The following is a 24,724-nucleotide window of genomic DNA, read 5'->3' on the forward strand; positions in this document are numbered from 1 at the left end:
ATTTGTCAGAAACTACAGTGGGAAAATCTTTCATTAACCACCCCATTATTTCATTATGTTTATCTGCTTCAATAAAATTTAGTTCCCTGAAACCCATATTATAACACCTAATAAAATTTCTACCTAGCAAGGCTGGAGTTTCTCGATGCATAACATAAAAATCCAAATTATTTGTTTGTTTTGAAAAAGTTACTGGTAAGTTAATTTTGCCCTTAGGATGAACCTTGTCTCCCGAAAAATTAACTAACGATACATTAACTTGAGATAACGGTTGTGTATTAAAATATTTGTTATATATACTAAAAGGTAGGACAGAGACCGCGGCGCCCGAATCTAATTCAAATTTAAACATTTTACCTCTAATACTGATATCAATATAAATTGGCGGATCATTATTTGCTGATATACATAATACAGATGATTCAGTTCCTTCTTCCAATAAATTTAAAAATCTATTTCTACATACCCGTTTTAAGTGTCCTCGAACGTTACATAAATTGCAGATATAATCCTTATAGGGACATACTGAAGGCGGATGTCTTTTAGCACACCTGAAACACTTTTGAACACTACCACTGAACTCATCACGATTAAAATCCGAACTATGTCTCTGCATCCCTGAAGTTGAAGGTCTAGTCTCCTTAAATCGCCGTTCTTGTTGATGTGCTCTGCCATGTGATACTTGCAATATTTCCTTACTGCAACTTCCACTCGTTATTTGACACACCTCTCTTTCTTCTACTGGTTCCACTTTCACCACACTTCTGCTATCTACTTCGTTAATGCCAGTTATTGCTGCTTCTTCAATTTGTGCTGTTTCCATAGCTTTATTAAATGTGATACAGTACGTAAATCGTTCTGCTGGACATAGGGAATATACATTGAGATCATTGTGGCAACTGCGCTAACCTGTGTTTGTTGAAACTTCTGTTCGAGTATGAGTTTCTGGTGCAATAGAGCTGTTAGAACGAATAGAATGATTGATTTTGAACGCAAGGCAGTCCATAAATAAATCAAAAACAAAGACTATGACTGATGAATTAATAATTTTACTTTAATTTTTAAAATATCTTTTATTTAAAAATTAATTTCCAAATTAAACAGACACAGTGTTCGAATTAGGTCAAAAATAGTTCTACTACAATGTCATGTTTTGACGTTTATTTGTGTCACCCGAAATTAATTGTCAATTTTGAGGTTAATGCCCCTTAATGCTAACAACTATATTGTCATTGAGAGAGCGAAGTTGCCACAATTATCTTAATATAATACAATGTATGTATTTATGTATCTAAATATATACAATGTATGTTCCCTATGTCCAGCTGAACGATTTACGCACTGTATCTGACTTCAGTGCAAATAGCGTATTCTTTACTTTTCCCTCATTATATTTTGAAATAAACATATCTGTTAATTTCGTTTCCAAATTATTTCCAAATTCACAAGTACCGGCTAGTTTTTTTAAACGTACACTCCAATTTTGTACACTTTCACTTTTTGTTTTCGAAGCACCATAAAACTTTGCCCTTTCTACCCACACTAAACAAGTTTTGTTATAGTAGCTATCTAGGCTTTTTACAATGACATTAAATTCACATTCTTCAGGTTTTTTAGGCACGGACAAGTCGGATAACAAGATATAAGCTTCTTCTGAAAGGCTATATAACAAAATAGCTCTTTTAATATTAACATCTGTAATTTCTCTAGCGATGAAATATTGTTCTAGTCTTTTTATAAACACATTCCATTCACAAATTCTGGGATTAAATTCCAAATTTAACGATAAATCTAATTTCCCGTTTTTCGACATTTTGTATTCACTTATACACACTTTAAAAACGTTTTTATCCTCGTCGCCATGAAATGTTCTGCACAAAAACACTTGGATGAACCCAAAACAAATCTTTATTGGACTACATATCAAATACAACTGGTTAATTCTTTTACCTGTAACTGACTAAAATATAATGCGATAATTAGCAATACATGAGCGTCGCCAGTGGGGTTTATAATTACATGGCCAATACATTACACACTGTATACCGTTTTATTCCAGAAAATCTCTTGGTACCTGAGGATATGCCAATTGCAATAATCTTTTAATATCGGCTTAAAGTTCTTGCAGGCTCTCCTTATGTTTTTGATACCGAACTTTCAGCTGATTTTGATAAACCTGCTTCGGATGCTGCTGGTCATATCTTGTCTCTAAATCTTGAACAAGACAGTCATAACCATAGATATATAATACTCTAGATTGCGCCCTGCGATCTTAAAATGGGTGACGGTTGCGACAGACATAAATGAGCCTATTTGGTCGGTAGTCTCTTTTTAATTTAAGGGGAATATCGACGACGTGAATATCCCACTTTATCGAGTAATATGTGTTGACAGTTGGAGCGGGTGGTGACGGGAAATGGTCTTTGGTCTTCGGACGTGGATAATCGTGGTTCTAATCCCATACCAACTTTACTTTTTTTATTTTTATTTAATCAATATTGCGTTTATTAGATATTTTTACATCTGAAAAATGGACCTAAGTAAATCTAGCAGATAATAAATGTATGTATATGTATAGTAAGTTAATATTGGAATACATAATTTGTGAACTGCATAGTAAAATAAAAGTCATTCATTATTAATATAAATTCGTCCTTATTCGAATGATGTGAATGTTTGTTTTGCTTCTACTTTTTTAAAAAATTGTAACAATAGTTTCATAAATAAAAATAATGTCTAATTACTTATAATTGAATCGGTCATTTCAAAAACAGCAAAGTCCACAATTTTCAGAAACTAACTTTTTGAGAGGAATAGACTCCTTTAAGATAAACGTTGTGTGCAAAAACGACACCAGTTCAGTAAAAACATTAGGAACAAAACTACAATATAACTCTGAATTTTGATGTCATCCATTTCATCCATCTTTCGACTATATAGTTAGTTTTCTTTGCTCTTCTGTAAAATTAGGAATATGTGACTCATGTTGTTTTTGAAATGACCGATTCAATTAATAAATCGATGGTACATTATGTTGATATTAATTATTGGTAATTTTTTACGAATATTTTTAACAATTACTTTATACTATTCTACAATTAACTTATTAAAAAAATAACATTGGCTTTTATATTTTTAAAAATCTATAGGTACCTACACAGTTGTTCTTATTTGTTATATATTTCTTTGCATAAATTTACTTTAGAGATGTAATAATATCTAATAAACGCAATATTGATTAAATAAAAAATAAAAAAAGTAAAGATTGGTATGGGATTCGAACCAGGATTATCCACGTCCGAAGACAAACTACCAGTTCTCGTCGCCATCCGCTCGAACTGTCAAGTCATCTAAAATGCTCGACGACAGAGTAGGATAGTGACGTCGTCGATACTCCCCTTGAATTAGAAAGAGACTACCGACCAAATAGGCTCATTTATCTCTGTTGCAACCGTCACCCATTTTAAGATCGTAAGGCGCAATCTAGAGTATTCTATATCTATGGTCATAACTAAGTGAACCTTGGGGAAGAAATTGCAAGACGGCTGCTGCCTGTCCTCGAAGCGACACCACCAAGAAAGCTGCCATTTCTTTCTCATTCCACCTATTTGCACTAGCTGCAGCTTCGAACTGAAAACGATAAGTAATGTGGGTGTTTTTAAAATTTTGCTATTTCTCGTTGTATCCGGTTGAACTGTGGAAGATGATGAAGCTGTTTATTCTGGTTCTACATTAGTAACTGAAACAATATTAGAGAATGAAGCTTGGGTATTAATTTTTCATTCTAACGCGGGTATTTGTCTTTCTAAATTAGATTTTAAATCGTTTTGTTGCAGTCTTGTTGTAATTAAATAGTTTTGTTGTTGTTCTATTTTATGTTCTAAATAGTTTTGTTGTTCGTGTATTTTGTTTTTTAAATCGTTTTGTTGTTGTACTAGTTTATTTTCTAAATAGTTTTGTTGTTCGTCTATTTTGTTTTTTAAATTGGTGTTTATATCGTTCTGTTGTTCCTTTCTAATTTATCTATTCTATAAGTAATATGAATTACCTCTAATGAAACATTTTCATTACTTTGGAATAAACTATTCACTATTTCTACCTCTACCTTTCTACGCCTCTCGTCCTCTTCTTGTGTAAGCTTTTTATTTTCCTGTTTCTCTTCTTGGCTACGTTTTTCTTCCTCTTGTCTAAACTTTTTCTCTTCTTGTCTGCGCTTCTCTTTTTTTTCATTTTTAAAAACCATGCTGGGGATCCGGATTTCTTTACTAAATTTAGATGTTGTAATTACTATATCTCTTATACCCCACCGCTTTCACCAATGTTACTTAGCTTTAAAATCGATTTATTTAAACTATAACAATATTACATAACGTTTACATGGTCCATAACGTTCACATGGTGCAAACTGAGATACATAGTCATAACCTTTCACATGGTCCAAGAGGACTTTAAAAGGGTCTTCCGCAAGGCTTTATTTTAAGTTCCCTTCTGTTAACTTATACACTGCAGACTTGCATGGTTTGATGAGCGATGAGATACAACTTATTCAATACACGGACGATTTATGGATTTATATCACCCATAATATCATGATCATGATCGCTGCATGATAGACTTAAGACGTACTTTCGACAAGTTACAAAACTAGTTCGACGACATGTTGTGTTTCACAAGGCACATACAGTCCGTCTAATTGACTTACCGTTGCACGTCATTATCTCCGTTAGAGATCTAAGTTGACATTGTTGCCCAATTGCAAAAAATTCTTGAATTCATTTTAAATCAAATACATGACACAATTTTTGCGGAAGTGGATGACACAGCAAAACAAATTAATATTCAATGTAAATAAATAAAAACTTTAGAAATAGAAAACAAGAATTAAGTTATAATCTTACGTTAAAGTACATAATAAAAACAGTAAATATAATAAAACAAATACTTATAGTAAAGAATATAAACAAATATGAAGTGTCATCACCGCAACTGTCAAATAAATGTTACCAATTTATGCCAAAATATTACCTTCGTTCGATTATAGTTACAGTGTATTCCGAACAAATGTGCTTCATAAAAACGCTTTATAATCCATTTATACAAATTAAATGAAACATATTATAGGGTATTTCTTTAAGTTAACATTAATAGAAATCTTTAAATATTATTTCTACGCGTATATAATAAAATGTGTCTAGTGGCTGTAATGCCAGTGTACTCGGCAAATTGATTCTAAAAAAGTACACACCTACCGCCTAAATATTTCGTGTTGGTATCATGTGACGTCACGGGCTATGACGCGGATGACGTGCAACGGTAAGTAAATTAGATGGAGTATATATACACACACCGGCAAAATTAGCCGAACACCTTAAAAATGGGACATGTTTGATGTCACGAATTTCCCAAACCAGTGGTCCGATTTGAGTGATTCTTTTAGTATGTTATAGCCTTATTATTTAAGAATATCGTTGTAATAATATTGTTGCTAGACAGGTAAATATCATTTTATACCGGGTGTAACAATAATACTGTGTTTTTTTCTTAAAGTTTGGAACACCCTGTGGAATATTCTAGCACATATAAAATATTGAATTTAAAACTCAATTATAGCCTTAGGCTTTCTTAACATTCTCTTTTTTTGATTAATTTGCTTATGTTGGAAAATAAAAAAGTTATGGGCTTTAACAACTAGCCATGTTTTTCATCGATAAATCCTCGTAGTAGGGCAGGAAAGTATGCTAAATTTGCAGTTACTCGAGCGTTATAGATAGGTATCTATTGGATTGTGAATAGTATGTGCTAAAACCAGAAAAATGTTAAGTTAAGTTTTCCATATATTGGGGGACTTTTCATTTTGTAATTTATTTTCCATTTGAAACAATCGTTTTTTTCCGATTATAGCGCCATTTATCCATAATTTAAAAAATGTTGCGAATAAAAGTTGCTTTGTGGAAAAATTGGGGACACCTATTTAAGATTTTAACCCCCCAGTAAGTAACCCCCCACCCCACCTCCGTGGGGGGACGTGTTTGGTGCCAATCGATAGATTTGTGAAAAATATTGAATACGTGTATTTTGCAGTTTTACGACCTGATGTTCATTTCGCAAAATATTGTTTTTAAAATTTTTAATTTACCCCCCACCCCTCTCCGTGGGGTGACGTGTTTAGTATTATTCGATAGATTTTTGAAAACTATTGAACACATATATTTCGTGAAATATTCGCTTTTTTTGTGAAACTTTGTGACTCACCCATTTTCTTACGCCCCGCTCAAATCGTCAGATTTTAAATATACACTATTTTGCATGTACTTAAGTTACCTTATCTTAATCTGACGATTTCGAGTTTTTCTAAAAATAGATTTTTTTCTCGGTTTCCCTTAAATTCCCCGGTGTTAAGAACCAATATATGGTATAGGTACATTTACAGGGTACAAGGTTTCTCCCCATGTGATAATCTGACGCGGTCGAGTAACTGAAAAAATCCACGCTTGGGTTTCCCTACCATCATTATCTGATTAGTTTAATAAACAAGCCTAAAATAATTCAATAGATGTATTAAATAAATAAATTAATAAACGATGTAAGCGATGTCACAATGACGACCTCTCGTGGATTTCAGCTGAACTAGCTGAACATCAGATCGAAAAACTGCAAAATACACGTATTCAGTATTTTTGAAAAATCTATCGAATGGCACCAAACACGTCCCCCCACGGAGGTGGGGTGGGGGATTTAATTTATAATATTAAATAGGAGCCCCAATTTTTATTGCAGATTTGGATTCTTTACGTAAAAATAAGCAACTTTTATTCGACACATTTTTTCGAATTATGGATGGATCGCGCTATAATCGGAAAAAAACGATTGTTTCAAATGGAAAATAAATTAAAAAATGAAAAGTCCCCCACTATATGGAAAACTTAACTTAACCTTTTTCTGGTTTTAGCACATACTACTCACAATCCATTAGGTCCCCATAACGCTCGAGTAACTGCAAATTTAGCATACTTTCCTCCCCTACTATGAGGATTTATCGATGAAAAAACATGGCTAGTTGTTAAAGCCCATAACTTTTTTATTTTCCAACATAAGCAAACTAATCCAAAAAAAATGTTAAGAAAGCCTAAGGCTATAACTGAGTTTTAATTTCAATATTTTATATATGCTAGAATAATCCACAGGGTGTTCCAAACTTTAAGAAAAAAACACAGTATTATTTTTACACCCGGTATAAAATGATATTTAGCTGTCTAGCAACAATATTATTACAACGATATTCTTAAATAATAAGGCTATAACATACTAAAAGAATCACTCCAATCGGACCACTGGTTTGGGAAATTCGTGACATCAAACATGTCCCATTTTTAAGGTGTTCGGCTAATTTTGCCGGTGTGTGTATATATCAACTAGTCAATAATTTATTTATAGGTAAATACACTATTCCTGTTGTAAACGAATGCAAATATTAAGGTTTAATTATAGGTAATAAACTTCTATGGACCAGTCACATTAAGTATGTCAAGCAAAGATGTAAAAAGGGAATTAACCTTCTGCGCTTCCTCTCCAAACAGTTGGGGCACGGATCAACAAATTTCCTTGATGTTCTATAAGTCTTATATTCGCTCGATTTTGGATTATGGGTGTACTCTCTATGGCCCTACCTCTAATACGAATCAACTTACTCTTGATCGAATACAGTATAAAGCTCTAAAAATATGTTTGGGAGCCATGGTATGTTCACCAAATCATGCCATTCTGGCAGAGTCTTCAGAACTTCCTCTTAGTTTTCGAAGACAGTTTTTAGCAAATAAACGTCTATTAAAGTATAGATGTTACAACAGTGATTTGATCGCAAAAATTAACTTTTTTGTAATTGAAAATTTGGCAAATCATTATTGGATATAGAAAAACTCTCCTCTTTTGGCAGATGCATATTGATACGAATTAACATAATATAATACATATAATAATCACGGACGTACCTTTTTTATCGTCACTTCCAACTTAATGCGTTAGCGAGAATTCGATAGACTATGAAGTACTAAGAGAATGGTTTGGGTTGAACTATATACTTATTTTGGTTCTATAAATCCGTTATACAAATAATCCGTTAAATGCTATAATATTATACTTGGTTTAATATTTTTTCGTTTTATTTTAGGTACATTCTGTTGTGGATAAGGTAGTATATCTAGAGGTCTACAAACGTGATCCACATATGAATAACTCTAAATCGCTAAACTTGGTTATGCTTGAAGACGGATGGGCTGAACCCGCAATAGAAAGTTATCACTCAAGGGTAGGTTACATAGTTATTTTCCCATTATAAAAGAAACGTTAAAAACAATAAATAAAAATGTAATAAATTTTTTTTCGATTATATACAGTCAGGTGACAAAAATTCGATCCATGGTATATATTTCCTGTTTATTGCGAGTTTTAAAACTTCGAACTTTAGGGGAGTGCAATTAGAACGAAAACATGCATTGTTTCGGAATAATTCAAACAAGCTTATATTTTTCTAAAACTTTGTTTGTTAGTTTATATACATGTTAAAGTAAAGAGTTCTACTCGCAGATTTGGCCGCTAATTGTTTATTAATTGTTTAAACAATAACAATTGTTTTGTATAAATAATTTTAAAAATATCGTTAAATGCATCATTTTACTTTGATCAAATATGTTTCTATTTTGTTTTTGATTATGCTGAATCTGAATATGGCATTGCAATTTGAAAATTCTTATACAGAAGCTCTTATACAGTGTGTCTGCGTAGCTAGGAACCACATGGAAAACTTTTTTATTATCAATTTTACGAAAAAATAGATAGATAGTCAAAAATCTAAAACTCAGCCATCAGATATCAAATTTTATCAATTTTATACGAGTTATGTATGGATATGAAAATCCATAGTCACAAATCTAAAACTCAGCCATCAGATATCAAATTTTATCAATTTTATATGAGTTATGTATGGTTATGTATGGAAAATAGTTATATGTATGTCAGGATATGAAAAAATGCTATTATGAAAAGTTGTTTGAAATTAGAAACTATGTCTAAATATACAATTACATTATTGTAATCGAAAAATTTTTTTTCAATTTTTTCTCAAATTACGGATACTCATCATCATCTTATTACAATTATGATAACTATTTTATTATCACTTTTACCAAAAAAAGTTATTCTTCATAAAATGCTCTCCATGGTTTTAAATCTAAGATACAACCATCAGATATCAAACTTTTTAAATTTTATACGAGGTATGTAAAAAATATGAATTTTTCTTAAGAGTTAAGTGCCTTTATTATTCACAATATTTTAATTAGAAGGATATAATTGAACACTAAAACAAATTTTTTAATTCCAAACAACTTTTCTTAATAACAATTTTCGATATTGTGAAATGTAAAAGTACTTTACTCTTGAGTGAAATTAATATTTTTTGACCTACCTCGTATAACATTAATTAAATTTGATATTTGATGATTGCATCTTAGATTATATGTGATGCAGAGTATTTTATAAAGAATAACTTTTTTTCGTAAAACTGATAATATAGAAGTTATCAATAGGTTCCAAGTTACGCAGACATACTGTATAAGAGCTAAAAAAAAATTTCTTGCTGAACATTTACTATTGTTGAAGCTTATTATTAAATGTATTTTAGATAAGTTTTACAGAAAAAAGTTTTGATCACTTTGTATAAACATTTTTTTAGCTGGTAATTTTCGGTTTTTGTATTACATTTTTGTTATCTTTCTTAATTTTCTTAAAAAGAAATAGTTTATTTCATTTCTAAAGTAAAATAATTTAGTGCATTTTAAAGATTACATCCTAAGCTTTAACAAAGCACTTCTAAAACTGTAATAGATCTGTTCAAACTTGAGTAATACCGTCTTAAAGTGGTGGTAATTTTATAAAACTACGAAGATTTCAAAAATTACATTTTTTAAGACGTCATATCATTTGAATTAAATTTTTGAGATTTTTTTTGAATAAAACATCATTTAGTAAGATGCTTGAAAGGTAAGTTGTGCAAAATTGAGAGTTTTATAAGAAAAATTGTATTAGTTACATATTTTTAAATCATTTTTAAACAAAATTCATGTAAGGCTCACTTTCCGCCCACACCGTACTTATGCCCATACATTTTATTTCTTTCTATTATAACCATAAGATAGCTTAATTATTCTTCTTTCATGGTCAATTTGTAAAATTTCATTTGATTCATTAGTTAAAGAATTACATTAAAATAACTCAACCGTGCACTTCGCCGTACGTTAGTTTACAGTGCGCCAATGTTTGTGAGAAGGGTGACTTTAGCGTTATAAATAAAAAATTATAGAAGATACAGATTTAATTTTAGAAAATTCTTTATGTAAGGTTTTTTTTTGAAAATTTTCTGAATTTTTCAATGGTCAAGTCAGTTTTTTTCTTAAATTTATATTTTCGGAGTTATTAAAAAACATCTAATTTCGTAGTTCATTTGTTTGATAAAAAATGAAGCACCCACTTCTCGAGTAGAACTTTTTGATATGTTGTTTATTAAACATTTCTTAATGAAATTACAAAAAGTTCTATCTTGTTTGATTTTTTCCGAAGTGAAAATCTATATGCACTCCCCTACTTACTATATGGCATATACAGTGGGTCAATTTGAAAAGTTGCCACCCTCCATAATTTGGTCCCTAGAGAAAATCTAAAAATATGCAAAAACACATCAAATTTATTTTTGAGGGGGATATTTTGTAGACCAGTTTTCAACTAAATTAATGGCTAATTGGCTATGCCAAGGCCATAAAGAAAGAGAGAAAAAACTAAATTAAATAACCCTCTAGCGTGGGCGGACACAACCCCCAAAATCTTTAATGGAAAGGGGGTTGAGTGATACCTCATTTTAGAAGTTTTTAAAATGAGAAGTGTTTAAACCTTTTCAAAAATACCACATACACTATATTTTTTTCAGTACTTTTGGAAAAATCAAGTAAAACAGTATAGTCCAGTCGGGATAGAATTTGACCTTGCATGCCGAGCTGCCCAGCTAGGGTTAGAATTTTCTAATATTTAGGGGAGTCAATAGTAGTGTAAACTTGATTTTAAAGGAGAACCGTTTTTGCTCAATATCTCCGCCACTTTCAACTCTTAGATGTCGAAAAGTTGAAAATGGTGTAGAGATTGAGCAAAATCCGCCATATTGGTTTTCTTTTAATATCAAGATGACTAATCAATACACTACTATTGACCCCCTAAATATTAGAAAAATCGAGCATGCAAGGTCAAATTCTATACTGAGTGGACTATACTATTTAACTTGATTTTTCCAAAAGTACTGAAAAAAATATAGTGTATGTGGCATTTTTAAAAAGGTAGTTACCTTTAAAGTGAGGTATCACTCAACCCCCCTTTCCATTAAAGATTTTGGCGGTTGGGTTCGCCCATTGATGTATTTTAGTTGAAAACTCATCTACAAAATGTCCCCCTCACAAATAAATTTGACGTGTTTTTGATATTTTTAGATTTTCTATAGGGACCAAATTGTAGAGGGTGGCAACATTTCAAATTGACATACTGTATAAATTTAGAAAAACCCTCGTATAAGTACAATTATTAATTTAAATACATTATTTTTAATTATTGTAATGATTCAGTGAATGTGTACTCTACGAGCTCCCTAGTGGGAAAGTTTTGGGGTAGTTCTGATTTCTTTCATTATATATGGATTTTGGGCTGTTGAATCCGAAAATGATGTTTGCGGACAAAATTTCTTGCCGGAACATTGAAAAAATCGAAAAATTTCAACTTTTTTCCGCTTTTTTGCTCAAATCTCAAAAACTATTAACTTTTAGTAAATGGTCTGTCAACAGAAATTAAAGAACTTAAAATGATCTACAAATATCACTATTTACTTTTTTTTTTTCAGACGAACCGTTCGGTCTAAAGTGCAAGTTGAAAATTGCCAATTTTTAACGGTCCTGGCGAAACCCACTTTTTACATTCCAAAACTTTATTTTTTATTAGAATGCTGTCATTTGATAAATTTCTCCTAGTTTTCTGTACAAATAATAAATGTTAGTTCATAATATGAATATGGTATGTCTCTTCTCACAGCTTCCATGAATCCATTCCATCCTAAAATACCGAGAATGACTCTGCTTTTCCCTTAGAGCCACAGAAGATCAGGCACAAATGGAGTCACAGTTTCAGTTGGTGTGAAAATTCCCTTCGGATCTTGATTTCTGATAAACCTTGAGGTTTTGTCCTTTCAAAATGTATTAGTTGAACAGCTCTCTGACTTCCATAAACCTCAGGTGCGGGTTTAGTTTTTAGCCGAGGAATGGATTGGTTAATGGTTAGGAGCTATTGCATGTTTTGGTGCAATACAATAAATGCCATCCATGACGTAAAAAGTGTGGTATCCGTCGATTGTATGTACGTTAACCCTTTCTGTCCCAACGATGCATATATATGTTTTTGAAAAAGTGGGTCTGTATTCCCAACCGCCGTATATATACGTTCAAGGTGTTATGGTCTCAATTTACCAAAGCCGAAAATATGCGTTGTTTATAAAATTTTAGACTGATTGGTGTCCCAATGCCGTAGAAATATGCCGAAAATGTTAGATTATGGTTCCCAAAGCCTTAAAATGTTGGCACCTAAGACAGGTCATGCGGATCCATTGCCGTATATATTTGTTCACATATTTTAGATATATGCTATATTGTAGTACTGGTGGCAACGTTTATAGGTAGCTGCTAGAAGGTGAAGCGTTTGTAGCCACAGAAAAGACCAGAAAAAAAAAAGAAGCGAATCGAGATACATGTGTGCAAGATGCGGAGTCGGCCTTTGCGTAGTGTCATGTTTTGAGGAGTACCACACAAAAGAAAACTTTTAATGTTAATTTACATTACATTATTTTTTTTTTAAGTTAGTTACATTTTTTCAAGTTGGTTTTGCTCTCTGATGAGTATACTTTTGAAAAGAAAACGTTTAAGTTGGTTTCAAAAAAACTCATTAAAAATATGCTTTGGTCATTTATTTGTTTATTTATATTCGACGTATATATAAAGTAATGGAACTCTAATCATGAAAAAACCTTTGGGATTGAGAGACCAACATGCAAATTAAGGCCTGGCATAGAAAGGGTTAAACTCAGCGTTTTCGTACACCTGTTGTGTAAAGCACGGCTGGTCAATTTTCTGCGGATCGCCTGCGATTGCTGACACTTCCAGATAAGCAACACGCTTGCTCAAAGTCTTGTAGCGGCAGTAAGTGCCGGCGCAAATTGAACCTAAGCGAACACAAGCTGGCACCGGAGAGGTGCGTAGAGAGTTCTGCGCATCCTATATCAGTAAATACAGTGCCAGGTCTACACATGCGAACGTTTGTCATCGAAACACAGTTTTCTGGTGTCGTGGGACGCGTGACTCAATTCTTTTGATGTGGTTTTGGTTTAGAGATGGACGTAGAGAAGCTAATAGAACTCGTTCGGAATTATCCCTGTGTATATGATACCAGTAATAAGGATTACATGAGGAATATTAGTACAATATAATCAAAACCCAACACCGCTTTGTCATTAAAATTCTAATAACTTTATTAGGTACCTACTCGTAGACAAAATAAACGGCGATAACAGATATGCCTTTACAAGAATACATTATTAGAAAAAAAAAGGTTACTTAAAACGAATAGGCCCGGATTCCGCGTAACAAAAAAAGTTGATTAATAGCAAGCTGAAAATATGTTAATAGCGTAACGATGTCTAGTCGGACAAACTTTAAAGTATGAGAACACTGGAACAGGGGTAGTTTTAATTGTGGAACAGGTTAAAGATTTGGAACGTCAGACTACAAAAACTTCCCATGTATTTTATCGGACAGAACTTCCAATTGATTTCTTACCCTTTCATTAAACTCTCATGCTAAAATTAGACTGCTATTTATCACCTGTCATAATTCCTGTCATTTGATATGTTCTCTTGTCGGATTTATTAAAATGCCCAGTTGGTGATAAATACCAGTCTGATTTTTGCATGGGAGTTTAATGAAAGGGTAACAAATCAACTGGAAGTTCTGTTCGACAAAATACATGGGACGTTTTCGTAGTATGACGTTCCAAATTTTTAACCTGTTCCACAATTAAAACTTCCCCTGTTTCAGTTTCAGTGTTCCCGTACATCAAAGTTTGTCTGACGAGACACCGTTAAGCTATTAACACATTTTCAGCTTGCTATTAATCAACTTTTTGTTGGTACGCGGGATCCAGGCCTAGAAATACAATGTCACAAATGATGGCGTAATCCCTTTTCTATAGGTATAAAAATTTTGTAAATATCATTCATTTCTTAAATCTACACAACATTATCATTAAAAATGATTCATTGTTAAAAACCGTTATGCATATCTGTGAATATCGCATTACCCTTAAATAAAATGTGTCATCATACCGGGCTTGTTCATGCTTAAAAACAAAATATGTAGACGAGATATAAATATATGTAATAGGTAAGCAGTTTTTGCAACGACAATCCAATCACAATCAGTGTTATTTATAATAATAGTATCGGCATCGGCTGATAAAATAATTAGTTTTTAGCAAAGTTCGCACCTTTCTGGACACTGAGGTACATAAAAGCAAATTTGTTAATTGTTGAGAAAACGTAGGCATTTAAAGTTTTAAAAGGTACTTAAAGCCAAAAATGAGACGCAAATTACAAGAGGAAGTAGAAATCTATTGTCGACAGTCCTAGTTATTAGGATTTTAGGATTAGAATTATTCTTAAACAACACCTTAAAAACCGCGTGCCTGAAAGGGAAGGAAATTAGCAAATATCTCATTGTATTGTTTCTCAAAAAATTAGAAAATAACTATTTCATTGTTCCCCGAAAAATTCCATAATTTTACCATTGCATACTAATGTTGTGTCACGCACAACTGACAATCTGACATTCTTTGATATACACAGGTACACTTGATCTAGCGAAATGGAGAATAGTTATAATTCTTTGTTTTTTTGTTCCTTTAGAGAAATACGAATATTAGGAATATCGTGATGTTGATTAAATAAATTTTTGTGAAAAATTTGCAATTACGTCAGTGTTTCTCCAAAGGTGCGAGTTATTACAGTAAACTGGTTTTGACTATAGAAAAATGCAAATATGTAATGCGTTGTTATCATGCCGCACTTTATCAAAGGCCTTGTTATAATCTATGAAACACATCAGATACAGATACATCAGTATTTTGTAATCAGTATCTACCACTGAGACCCGGTATCAAAAGTAACCGTTACACGTCCGCACTGATTTTGCCCGTCCCTCTATTCGTTGCAGTGACAGCCAACGGTTGGGTTTTGTTGTGAACAATATGCGGTGCGCTAGAAAAATAACTACACAGGTCACCCGTCCCGCCGGTGCCAGGTTGTGTTCGCTTAGGTTCAATTTGCGCCGGCACTAAGGCCCAGATAGTTGGTCTCACCATTCCTTGCAGGGTTGGCCGTTTTCTCTAGAAAAAGTACGGCTCAAGAAAATAGGTTGATGTAGTTTCCTCTTTGGGGTTTTGTTCATCCTATACAGAAGCTGTTCGCCTGGAAGTGTCAGCATTCGCAGGAGATCTGCAGAAAGATGACGTGCCGTGCTTTACACAGCAGGTGTACGATAACGCTAATTTTAACGTACATGCCAAAACATGCAGTAGCTCCTAAGCAATCCATTCCTCGGATAAAAAAGAAACCCGCGCCTGAGGTTTATGGAAGTCAGGGAGCTGTTCAACTAATTCATTTTAAAAGGACAAAACCTCAAGTTTGATCAGAAATCAAGATAACAGATCCGAAGGAAATGTTCACACCAACTGAAACTGTGACTCCATCTGTACCGGATCCTTTGTGGCTCTAAGGGAAAAGCAGAGATATTCCCGGTCTATTAGGACGGAATGGACTCATGAAAGCTGTCACAAGAGACATACCATAGCTATGAACTAACATTTATTATTTGTACAGAAAACTAGGAGAAATTTATCAAATGACAGCATTCTAATAAAAAATAAAGTTTTGGAATGTAAAAAGTGGGTTTTGCAGAGACCGTTAAAAATTGGCAATTTTCAACTTGTACTTTAGCCCGAACGGTTCGTCTGAAAAAAAAAGTAAATAGTGAAGTTTGTAGATAATTTTAAGTACTTTAATTTCTGTTGACAGACCATTTACTAAAAGTTAATAGTTTTCGAGATTTAAGCAAAAAAGCAGAAAAAAGCTAAAAATTTTCGCTTTTTTCGCGATTTTTTCAATGTTCCGGCAAGAAATTTTGTCCGCAAACCTCATATTCGGATTCAGCAGCCCAAAATCCTTATATGTTGAAAGAAATCAGAACTACCCCAAAACTTTCCTAGTCAAAACAATTTTATTGAATCATAAAGACTGATATGTTGTGTACTCACTTATGACAACTGAGTGACAGGGAAGAAAAAAGTATTTTGGAAGTGTGTAAAATTTAATTCCTAGCTGAGAACTTTCGCCTTATAAAGCCATCTTCAGAGCTATGCTGCAATAAAAGATCTCTAATGAATAATTAATCAAAAATGAATGACCATTCTCAATTTCGTTGCAAAACGAAAATACAGTCGCACCATATTCTAGTCCAATCAGAGAGTGCAGCAAGCACCTCTACCGGTTTCGAAACTTATTAGTCTCTCATCAGGAGGCACATATGCTGCCCTTCATGATCCAACCAAAACAAACCCCGGCGTGCAGTCACGAATTGCAACGAACGAAATGGCATAGATGCCATAGCGGCAACTGCTAGCAAAAGACTAAGTTTTCAATCTAATGGTATATAAAACAACATAATGTTACTCTATAATGAATAATTAATCGTAGAATTCACAAAGTTTAACTTACGTCAATAATTTCAAAATATCACTATGAAGAGAGAGAGAGAGAGAGAGGGATCCCTTATATGATTCATTATTTGCGTCTTGTTGATATTAATCTTTAGTTCGACCTCTAAGGAAGCGTGATATAATTTGTTCAACATTATTATTGCAGTATCTATCCGATCGGCTATAAGGACGGTGTCATCTGCTAATCTCAAATGACTGAGCTTCTCTCCATTTATGTTGATACCATATTTGTTCAGATCTGCCTTCTTAAAAGTATGTTCTAAAAGAGTTGTGAATAGCTTTGGTGAGATGGTGTCTCCTTGCTGTACTCCTGTATATAGAATTTATCTGTTTGTTGTTCAGATAGTCTTACGCTAGCCGTTGCCTTTTTTTTAGGCATATTTGATCATGTTAGTGTAGCGATTGTCTATTCAGCATTCTGTCAATGCTTTTAACATTTTCTTCTGGTTTATGTTATCGAATGCTTTCTCTTAGTCCACGAATATCAGTACCAATGGTTTGTTGTATTCTGCAGACTTCTCTATCAGGTTTCTTATTACCAGTAAGTGGTCGTTAGTGCTATATCCAGATCTAAATCCAGCTTGTTCTCTAGGCTGATAGCAGTCTAACTTAGCCTTCAGTCTTTTTTGATAATTTTTGTGAAAAGTTTATATTTGTGTGATAACAAACTGATAGGACGGTAGTTTTTTAGATCTGTTATGTCACCTTTCTTGTGTAATAAAACAATGACTGCAATGTTCCATTGAGAAGGGGTTTTTCCTTGGTAGATGCATTCGGTAAAAAGTTTGGCCAGATTCGTCTGCTCGTAGCTCAGATCAATGTTCGTTAAAATCATATATTTTTATTATTTCATTTATAATAGTAAAGATAGTACATATATAGTCCTTTTTATGACCATTTTTCAGTGCGTAACAGTTTTTCGATTTCTCTCTAACGCATTAAATTGTATGTGACAGAAAAAAGGCACGTCGCTGATTACTTTGGTAATTATTCTAGTTCGGTGATTATTCTAGTTGTCGATAGATGGCGCCATAATCAAAAAAGAATTATTTATTAAATAAAGTAATAATATTATCAATATAATCTGTATAATTTATAAGACTAAACAAATCAAAGAAAATACCATTTTATAAATGCAATAGACACAATTGATTTGTTTTTATTCCAAATTGAAAATAAAATGTGACAACTGTCAGATTTAACTAAAATGTCATGTTAGAATAAATGTCATAAATGTGTATTATCACGGACTTACCTTTTTTTCTATAATTTGTGACGCACTGAAAAATGGTCATGAAAAGGAGAATAGTACGTTTTCATTAATATTAAAAGAAGCTTTTACAGAGTCGCGGATAATCGTAAACAACAGATAAACGGGAGTTGACGTGATTTATATAAATATCAATTAATGTATTTTCCTTACAGGATGACTCCAATAATCGACAAAAAGTATACGCATCTGACAATCCAAGGGCAGAAGCTGTAAGGTTGAGTTTTGATAAAGTCCAAAGTTATGACGATTTTGATGCGCCACAGATGTCTACAAGAGGGAAAACTATATATTTGAAAGGCCCCCACAGCCCATTAGAAATGAAAGTTTACAGTTGTCTCGAAAGTTCAAATAATAAAACTATTGATGTTGAAGGGTCTTCAATTAATACTGTATTGTTAGATACTGCACCTCAGGATCCACACACCAGGTACCCTACAATTTATACAAATTTTTTAAGAAAAAAAAAGTAATTATCTTCTTTAAGTGCCGCCTCCCAATCGGAGGTTGGATATCATCATCACTATCTTTACTGTATGTACCGCTGCTCTGAAGAGTTTTATAGAACTGCATTTAAACCAGTCCCTTAAATTCTTCAACCATGACACTCTCCTTCTTCCTATACTCCTTCCTTCTCTTATCTTTCCTTGTATTATCAGTCTTAGCATTTCATATCGTTGTCCTTTCATTACGTGTGCCAGATATTGTAACTTTCTATTGTAACTAAGTCCATATTGCAGTATCGAGAACACGTAGCATCTCAAAGTTCTTACTCTCAGTTCTAATCTAACGCCTTTGTTGCAGATAATTGTTTTCATTTTTACAAACGCACTTCTTGCTATTTCTGTCAAGGTCCTGATTCAAGAGCGGCCCGTCGGGGTAGGCAAGGTAGGCACTGCCTAGCCTGTTCAAATGTACAATAATATAAATTATTAATATAAATTACTTATTTCAAAATTGTTAAATTTTAACACGATACCTACAATAAAAAAAAACTACTTTTTAATTTCTCTCCGAAATTGTAATTATTGTACGCCCCTTGTAGTAGTAGTATTAAGATTCTATATTCATTGGTAAGTCACTTTTAAACGGCGCCTAGAATAGAACAACGATGCAACAGAATTGATGTGCCATCTTGCTCTTTACGCCAGCTAAAGCCCTTAAGTTTAGGCGGTACTGGGCCATAATTTCCACGAATTTTTTAGAAAGTTAGGCACCAGATTTTGTAGCCTACAGGCCTTCAACAAAACAGAATCGCTCACATCTCAGTTGATTCTCTTTTGTGTTGTGAAACTATTTTAAATTGTTTTTTGATTTGTGCTGTTAGTAAGTTGTAAGTGAAAAGTGAATAATAAACAGGCAAAATTAAGATAGGTCTATTGAAGGGTATGTTAATTTAGTAATAATTCACCAACAACAAATAAATCTGTGCATAGTTATTTGTCGAATAAAATTTATCAGTCGATTATATTTTATTTTTATTGTGTTTCAATACAATTTTGATATTTAATTAAAGTTAAAATGACGAATTTTCTTTGTTACATTTGATTATATAGATATTTAAAATTTAAAGCGAGGTTAACTTGTCAATTTATAGTAGTATAATATAATATACAGGGTGATTGATTAGTGTGAGGAAGCTCAGTAGATCTGTTATAGTAAAAATTACAAAAAAAAGTTATTGACAAAAATTGTAGGCAACTTTAAACTCCACATTTTAAAATTAGTTACAATCTTACAGGGTGTTCCATAAGATGGTGGCAGACCAAAATTATGTTTTTTTAAATGGAACACCCTGTATTTTATTTTAAATTTGAAATCTGCTTCACTTATGCATCACAACAATGTAAAGTTTTATTATGTTATACCGGGTATTTAAAAAGTTTTAACCAATATTACCTGAAAATCGTATCAAGTTTAACTCCCTGTATAATTAAAAAGGAGTATAGGAACATTGATCTATTGCAACCATAGTTTTTTGATAATTGTTAAAAATTATAAAACATATTTGTTTTCATAATATTCGTTAAATCAAATACAGGGTAAGTCAAAATGCAAGTACATTATTTTCTTGGTAATTTTAAATAGACCACCCTGTATTTTATATCTCTATCGAAAAGTACTACTATCGTACTTCAAATTTTATGAAGTACTCCCTATACCTAAAGTTATCAGTTTTCTAGATATTTTTATTTTTCCATCAAACTATTAATTTGGTAGATATTTTAACGTTTACCAATAATTATTGTGAGTTAGCCATGATTGATTTGCCAGAAACTGACAGTTTGACATTATTGTTTATTAATTCAGTATTGGGGTACACCGTAAATTAGCAACAATTATTATTTAGTAATTCAATAATTCATTCAATTTAAATTAGCAATAATGAATTTTACTACTGATGAAATGGTAGATATGATCTGGATTTTGGGGGAATGCAATAAACATTCATTACTATCAGCTAGAATTGATCAAGAACGGTTTCCAGATAGGCGGCAACCTAGACAAGATACATTTGAAAAATTAAAAGATCGATTTAACCGCACTGGTTCAGTGAATTATGAAAAACATGAACGAACAAAAACTAGTGTGACAGAGGAAAACGAAATGAGTGTGTTGATGGCAGTTACAGAAAACCCACACACAAGTATAAGGAGTATTTCCAATGAACAAGAACTTAGTTACTACTCTGTTCAAAACATTCTATCTAAAAACAAGATGCACCCTTATCATATTCAAAAGCACCAAGAATTAAATAATGATGATTTTCAGAAACGAATAGTATTTTACGAATGGGCCTTAGAAAAAATTAATGAGCAGAGATTTTTTTGATTATGTACTATTTGGTGATGAAGCTACATTCCATCGAAACGGTTCTGTTAAGAGGCATAACTTTCACTACTATTCAACAAGTAATCCATACCACATAGTAACACATAGTCAAACAAGATGGTCTCTAAATGTGTGGAGAGGTATCGTCGGTAACCATGTAGTAGGACCATATTTTTTTGAAGATAAATGGTGAGATTTATTTAGATTTTATCGTAAATCAGTTACCGATACTATTAGAAGAAGTTCCACTTAATATACGTGAACAAATGTGGTTTCTACATGACGGTGCTCCTGCGCACCACAACGAATTAGTACGTGGTGAACTTAATGATCAGTTTGGTAAAAGATGGAGCGGAAGGGATGGACCCGGTAAGGTGGGCCTCAAGGTCACCAGACTTCAATAAAATGGACTTATTTTTTTGGGGTTACGTTAAGAACGAAGTATATAAAATACCTCCAACAACAAGGGATGATATGAAAAATAGAATCCGAATTGCATTTCAAAATATTTCTTTACAAATACTTAGTAATGTGAGCAACTCTTTCAATGACCGCTTTCAAGTATGCATAGATGTTTTGGGAGGTCATTTTGAACACCTTACTTAAGTAAGATAAGTTAAAATTACTGTTGTTTTTTATTTTTCTGTGTTGTTATTTTTTTAATTTTCCGTCGTTTATTTTTTATAAATTTTGTTTGAAATAAATTGTTTTCTTTTCTGTGTCGTTATTTCGTTACTGAATTGACAAATCTGTAGATGTGATAAATCAATCATGGCCAACTCACAATAATTATTGGTAAACGTTAAAGTATCTACCAAATTAATACTTTGATGGAAAAATAAAAATATCTAGAAAACTGATAACTTTAGGTATAGGGAGTACTTCATAAAATTTGAAGTACGACATTAGTAATTTTCGATAGTGATATAAAATACAGGGTGTTCTATTTAAAATTACCAAGAAAATAATGTACTTGCATTTTGATTTACCCTGTATTTGATTTAATGAATATTATGAAAACAAATATGTTTTATAATTTTTAACAATTATCAAAAAACTATGGTTGCAATAGATCAATGTTCCTATACTCCTTTTTAATTATACAGGGAGTTAAACTTGATACGATTTTCAGGTAATATTGGTTATAACTTTTTAAATACCCCGTATAACATAATAAAACTTACATTGTTACGATGTGGAAGTGAAGCATATTTCAAATTTAAAATAAAATACAGGGTGTTCCATTTAAAAAAACATAAGTTTGGTCCGCCACCATCTTATGGAACACCCTGTAAGATTGTAACTAATTTTAAAATGTGGAGTTTAAAGCTGCCAACAATTTTTTTTAATAACCTTTTTTGTAATTATTACTATAACAGATCTACTGAGCTTCCTCACACTAATCAATCACCCTGTATAGTAGTATAATATACTATAAGTAGTATAATAATAACTAGTAAAATAAAATGAATATTTTAAACGATATAATCTGCAGTTTGATCGAGACGCCTTTTTCAAGGCGCCAAAATCAAGAAAGATTATAAATTATTTCAATGGGTCGGCCTTTACCAAATTTAAAAATGTCATCAACAGATAAGAAGAAAGACAATCGACCATTTTCGAGATCGTTTAAAACAATATGATATGAAAACCATAAATGGTTAAGCGGAAGTTATTTTAAAACTCACTTTTTTGTTGGCCTTGTCTGTTGCTCTCAAATTTGAAGCAAAATAATGTTTGGGGAGTCAGGGATATTCAGATAAAATTTATTAGCTAGTGTCAAAAAACATGAATCTTCGAAAGAACATTTAAACAATTGCTTAGGTTTAAAACGGTTAGAAAAAATAATCAACCTATTGACAGTGCTTTAGCTGGACATATTTCTTTATCTAATAAGTTATATAATGATGAAGTTAGAAAAAATAGAATTTGTGGATACATGTCGCCTACCCGCATACTGAGCTCACGAGCTGCCACTGTCCTGATTTCTGATATTTGATCATTTTCTCTTAAATCCAGGTTCCTAGGTATTTGTATTTATCAACCCTTTCTATCGGTACGTTTCACAAATGTATTTTTGTTTGAATATTTGTTTTCTTTGTTATTATCATGTATTTGGTCTTTTTTATATTAATTTTTAGTCCATATTTTTCACTGAAACTGCTTGTTTTGTTTAGCAGTAATTGAAGTTGTTCAGCAGAGCTTGTTATAATCACGGTGTCATCTGCATATCTTATGTTCTTAATATATCTTCCGTTAATTATCATTCCTTCACTTTGAGTTAGTAATGCTTCTTTAAAAATGGCTTTACCATAGACATTAAGGAGTAACGGAGACAATAATACATCTCTGATAACTGCTCTCCTGATTTCAATTTCTGGACTGGATTCGTTATATATTACAATTTGTGCTCTTTGATTCCGGTAAAGGTTTGTTATTATCTGTAAGTCCCTTTTACCTATGTTTTTTGTCTTTAGAATTTGGACTAATTTTTCATGTCTTACTTTGTCAAATGATTTCTCAAAATCAACGTATCAAACATGCACATCCCCATTCATATCCATGCATCTTTGAGCCAACACACTAAAAGCAAATAACGCCTATCTGGTTCCTAGTCCTTTTCTGAACCCAAACTGACTATAATCTATTTCTTCTTCCAGTTTTTATTTATACGACCATGTATTGTTTTCAAGAATAATTTGAGAATGTGACTTATTAATAATATTGTCTGACGTCTGAATAACGTTTTCGTGGTCTGACCGTTCCAAATTTTTAACCTGTTCCACAATTAAAACTGCCCCTGTTCCAGTGTTCCCATATATCAAAGTTTATCCGACTAGACACCTTTAAGCTATTAACAAATTTTCAGCTTGCTATTAATCAACTTTTTTTTCATACGCGAGATCCAGACCTATTAGCGTTTGTATTTTTAGGGATAGCACAAAAGGTGAAGAGTAACCATTGTTTTGGTATGTTTCCTGTTCTGTACACTGTCTTAAGGGCACTCAAGGTCCGAAAATTTAATTTTTTAAGTTTTTTTGGGTTATGATTGAAAATTATTCTGGTGAAAGTAGGATTGCACCAAGGCTCGGTGCTTAGTCCTTATTTATTCTCATTAGTTTTGGACCAGATAACAGCGAAACTACAGAGTAGTATTCCATGGTGCTTAATATATGCTGATGATGTAGTGTTAATAGGAAATAGTGAAAGAGACTTAGAACAAAAACTGGAACAGTGGAGACAAGCTCTGGAGGAAAAAGGTTTAAAACTTAGTAGGACAAAAACAGAGTATTTGGAATGTTCATTTAAAGATGGAGTTACTACAAATAAAATGGTATCTTTGGATGGTGAAATGATTGTGAAAAGCAATAGTTTTAAGTACCTAGGATGGGTATTACAGAGTAATGTAGAAATAGATGGAGATGCATGCAGTAGAATTACGGCTGGATGGATGAAGTGGAAAGAAGCGAGTGGTGTGTTGTGTGACAGAGAAATTCGAATGAAGCTGAAGGGAAAATTCTATAAAATAGCCATAAGACCGGCTGTGATGCACGGAACTGAATGTTGGGCATTGAAAAAGAAAGAGGAACAATGAATGCATGTGGCGGAAATGAGAATGCTTAGATGGATGAGTGGAGTGACAAAGAAGGATAAAATTAGAAATGAGTATATTAGGGGAAGACTAGGTGTGGCACCAATTGATGCCAAAATGAGAGC

General features: G+C 32.6%; 1 protein-coding gene across 2 annotated transcripts in view; it reads left to right on the forward strand.

Moving 5' to 3' along the window:
* Positions 1-24,724, forward strand: part of LOC126880408 (probable ATP-dependent RNA helicase spindle-E) — a 383,599-nt gene that overhangs the window by 328,145 nt on the left and 30,730 nt on the right. For both annotated transcript variants that reach the window (XM_050644249.1, XM_050644250.1), the window contains exons 17-18: positions 8,168-8,305; positions 18,331-18,605. In XM_050644249.1, the coding sequence (XP_050500206.1) occupies positions 8,168-8,305; positions 18,331-18,605 (413 nt within the window). The remainder of the gene's footprint in view (positions 1-8,167; positions 8,306-18,330; positions 18,606-24,724) is intronic.

The sequence above is a fragment of the Diabrotica virgifera genome, chromosome 2 (genome assembly GCF_917563875.1).
Source record: "Diabrotica virgifera virgifera chromosome 2, PGI_DIABVI_V3a".
Classification (NCBI taxonomy): domain Eukaryota; kingdom Metazoa; phylum Arthropoda; class Insecta; order Coleoptera; family Chrysomelidae; genus Diabrotica; species Diabrotica virgifera.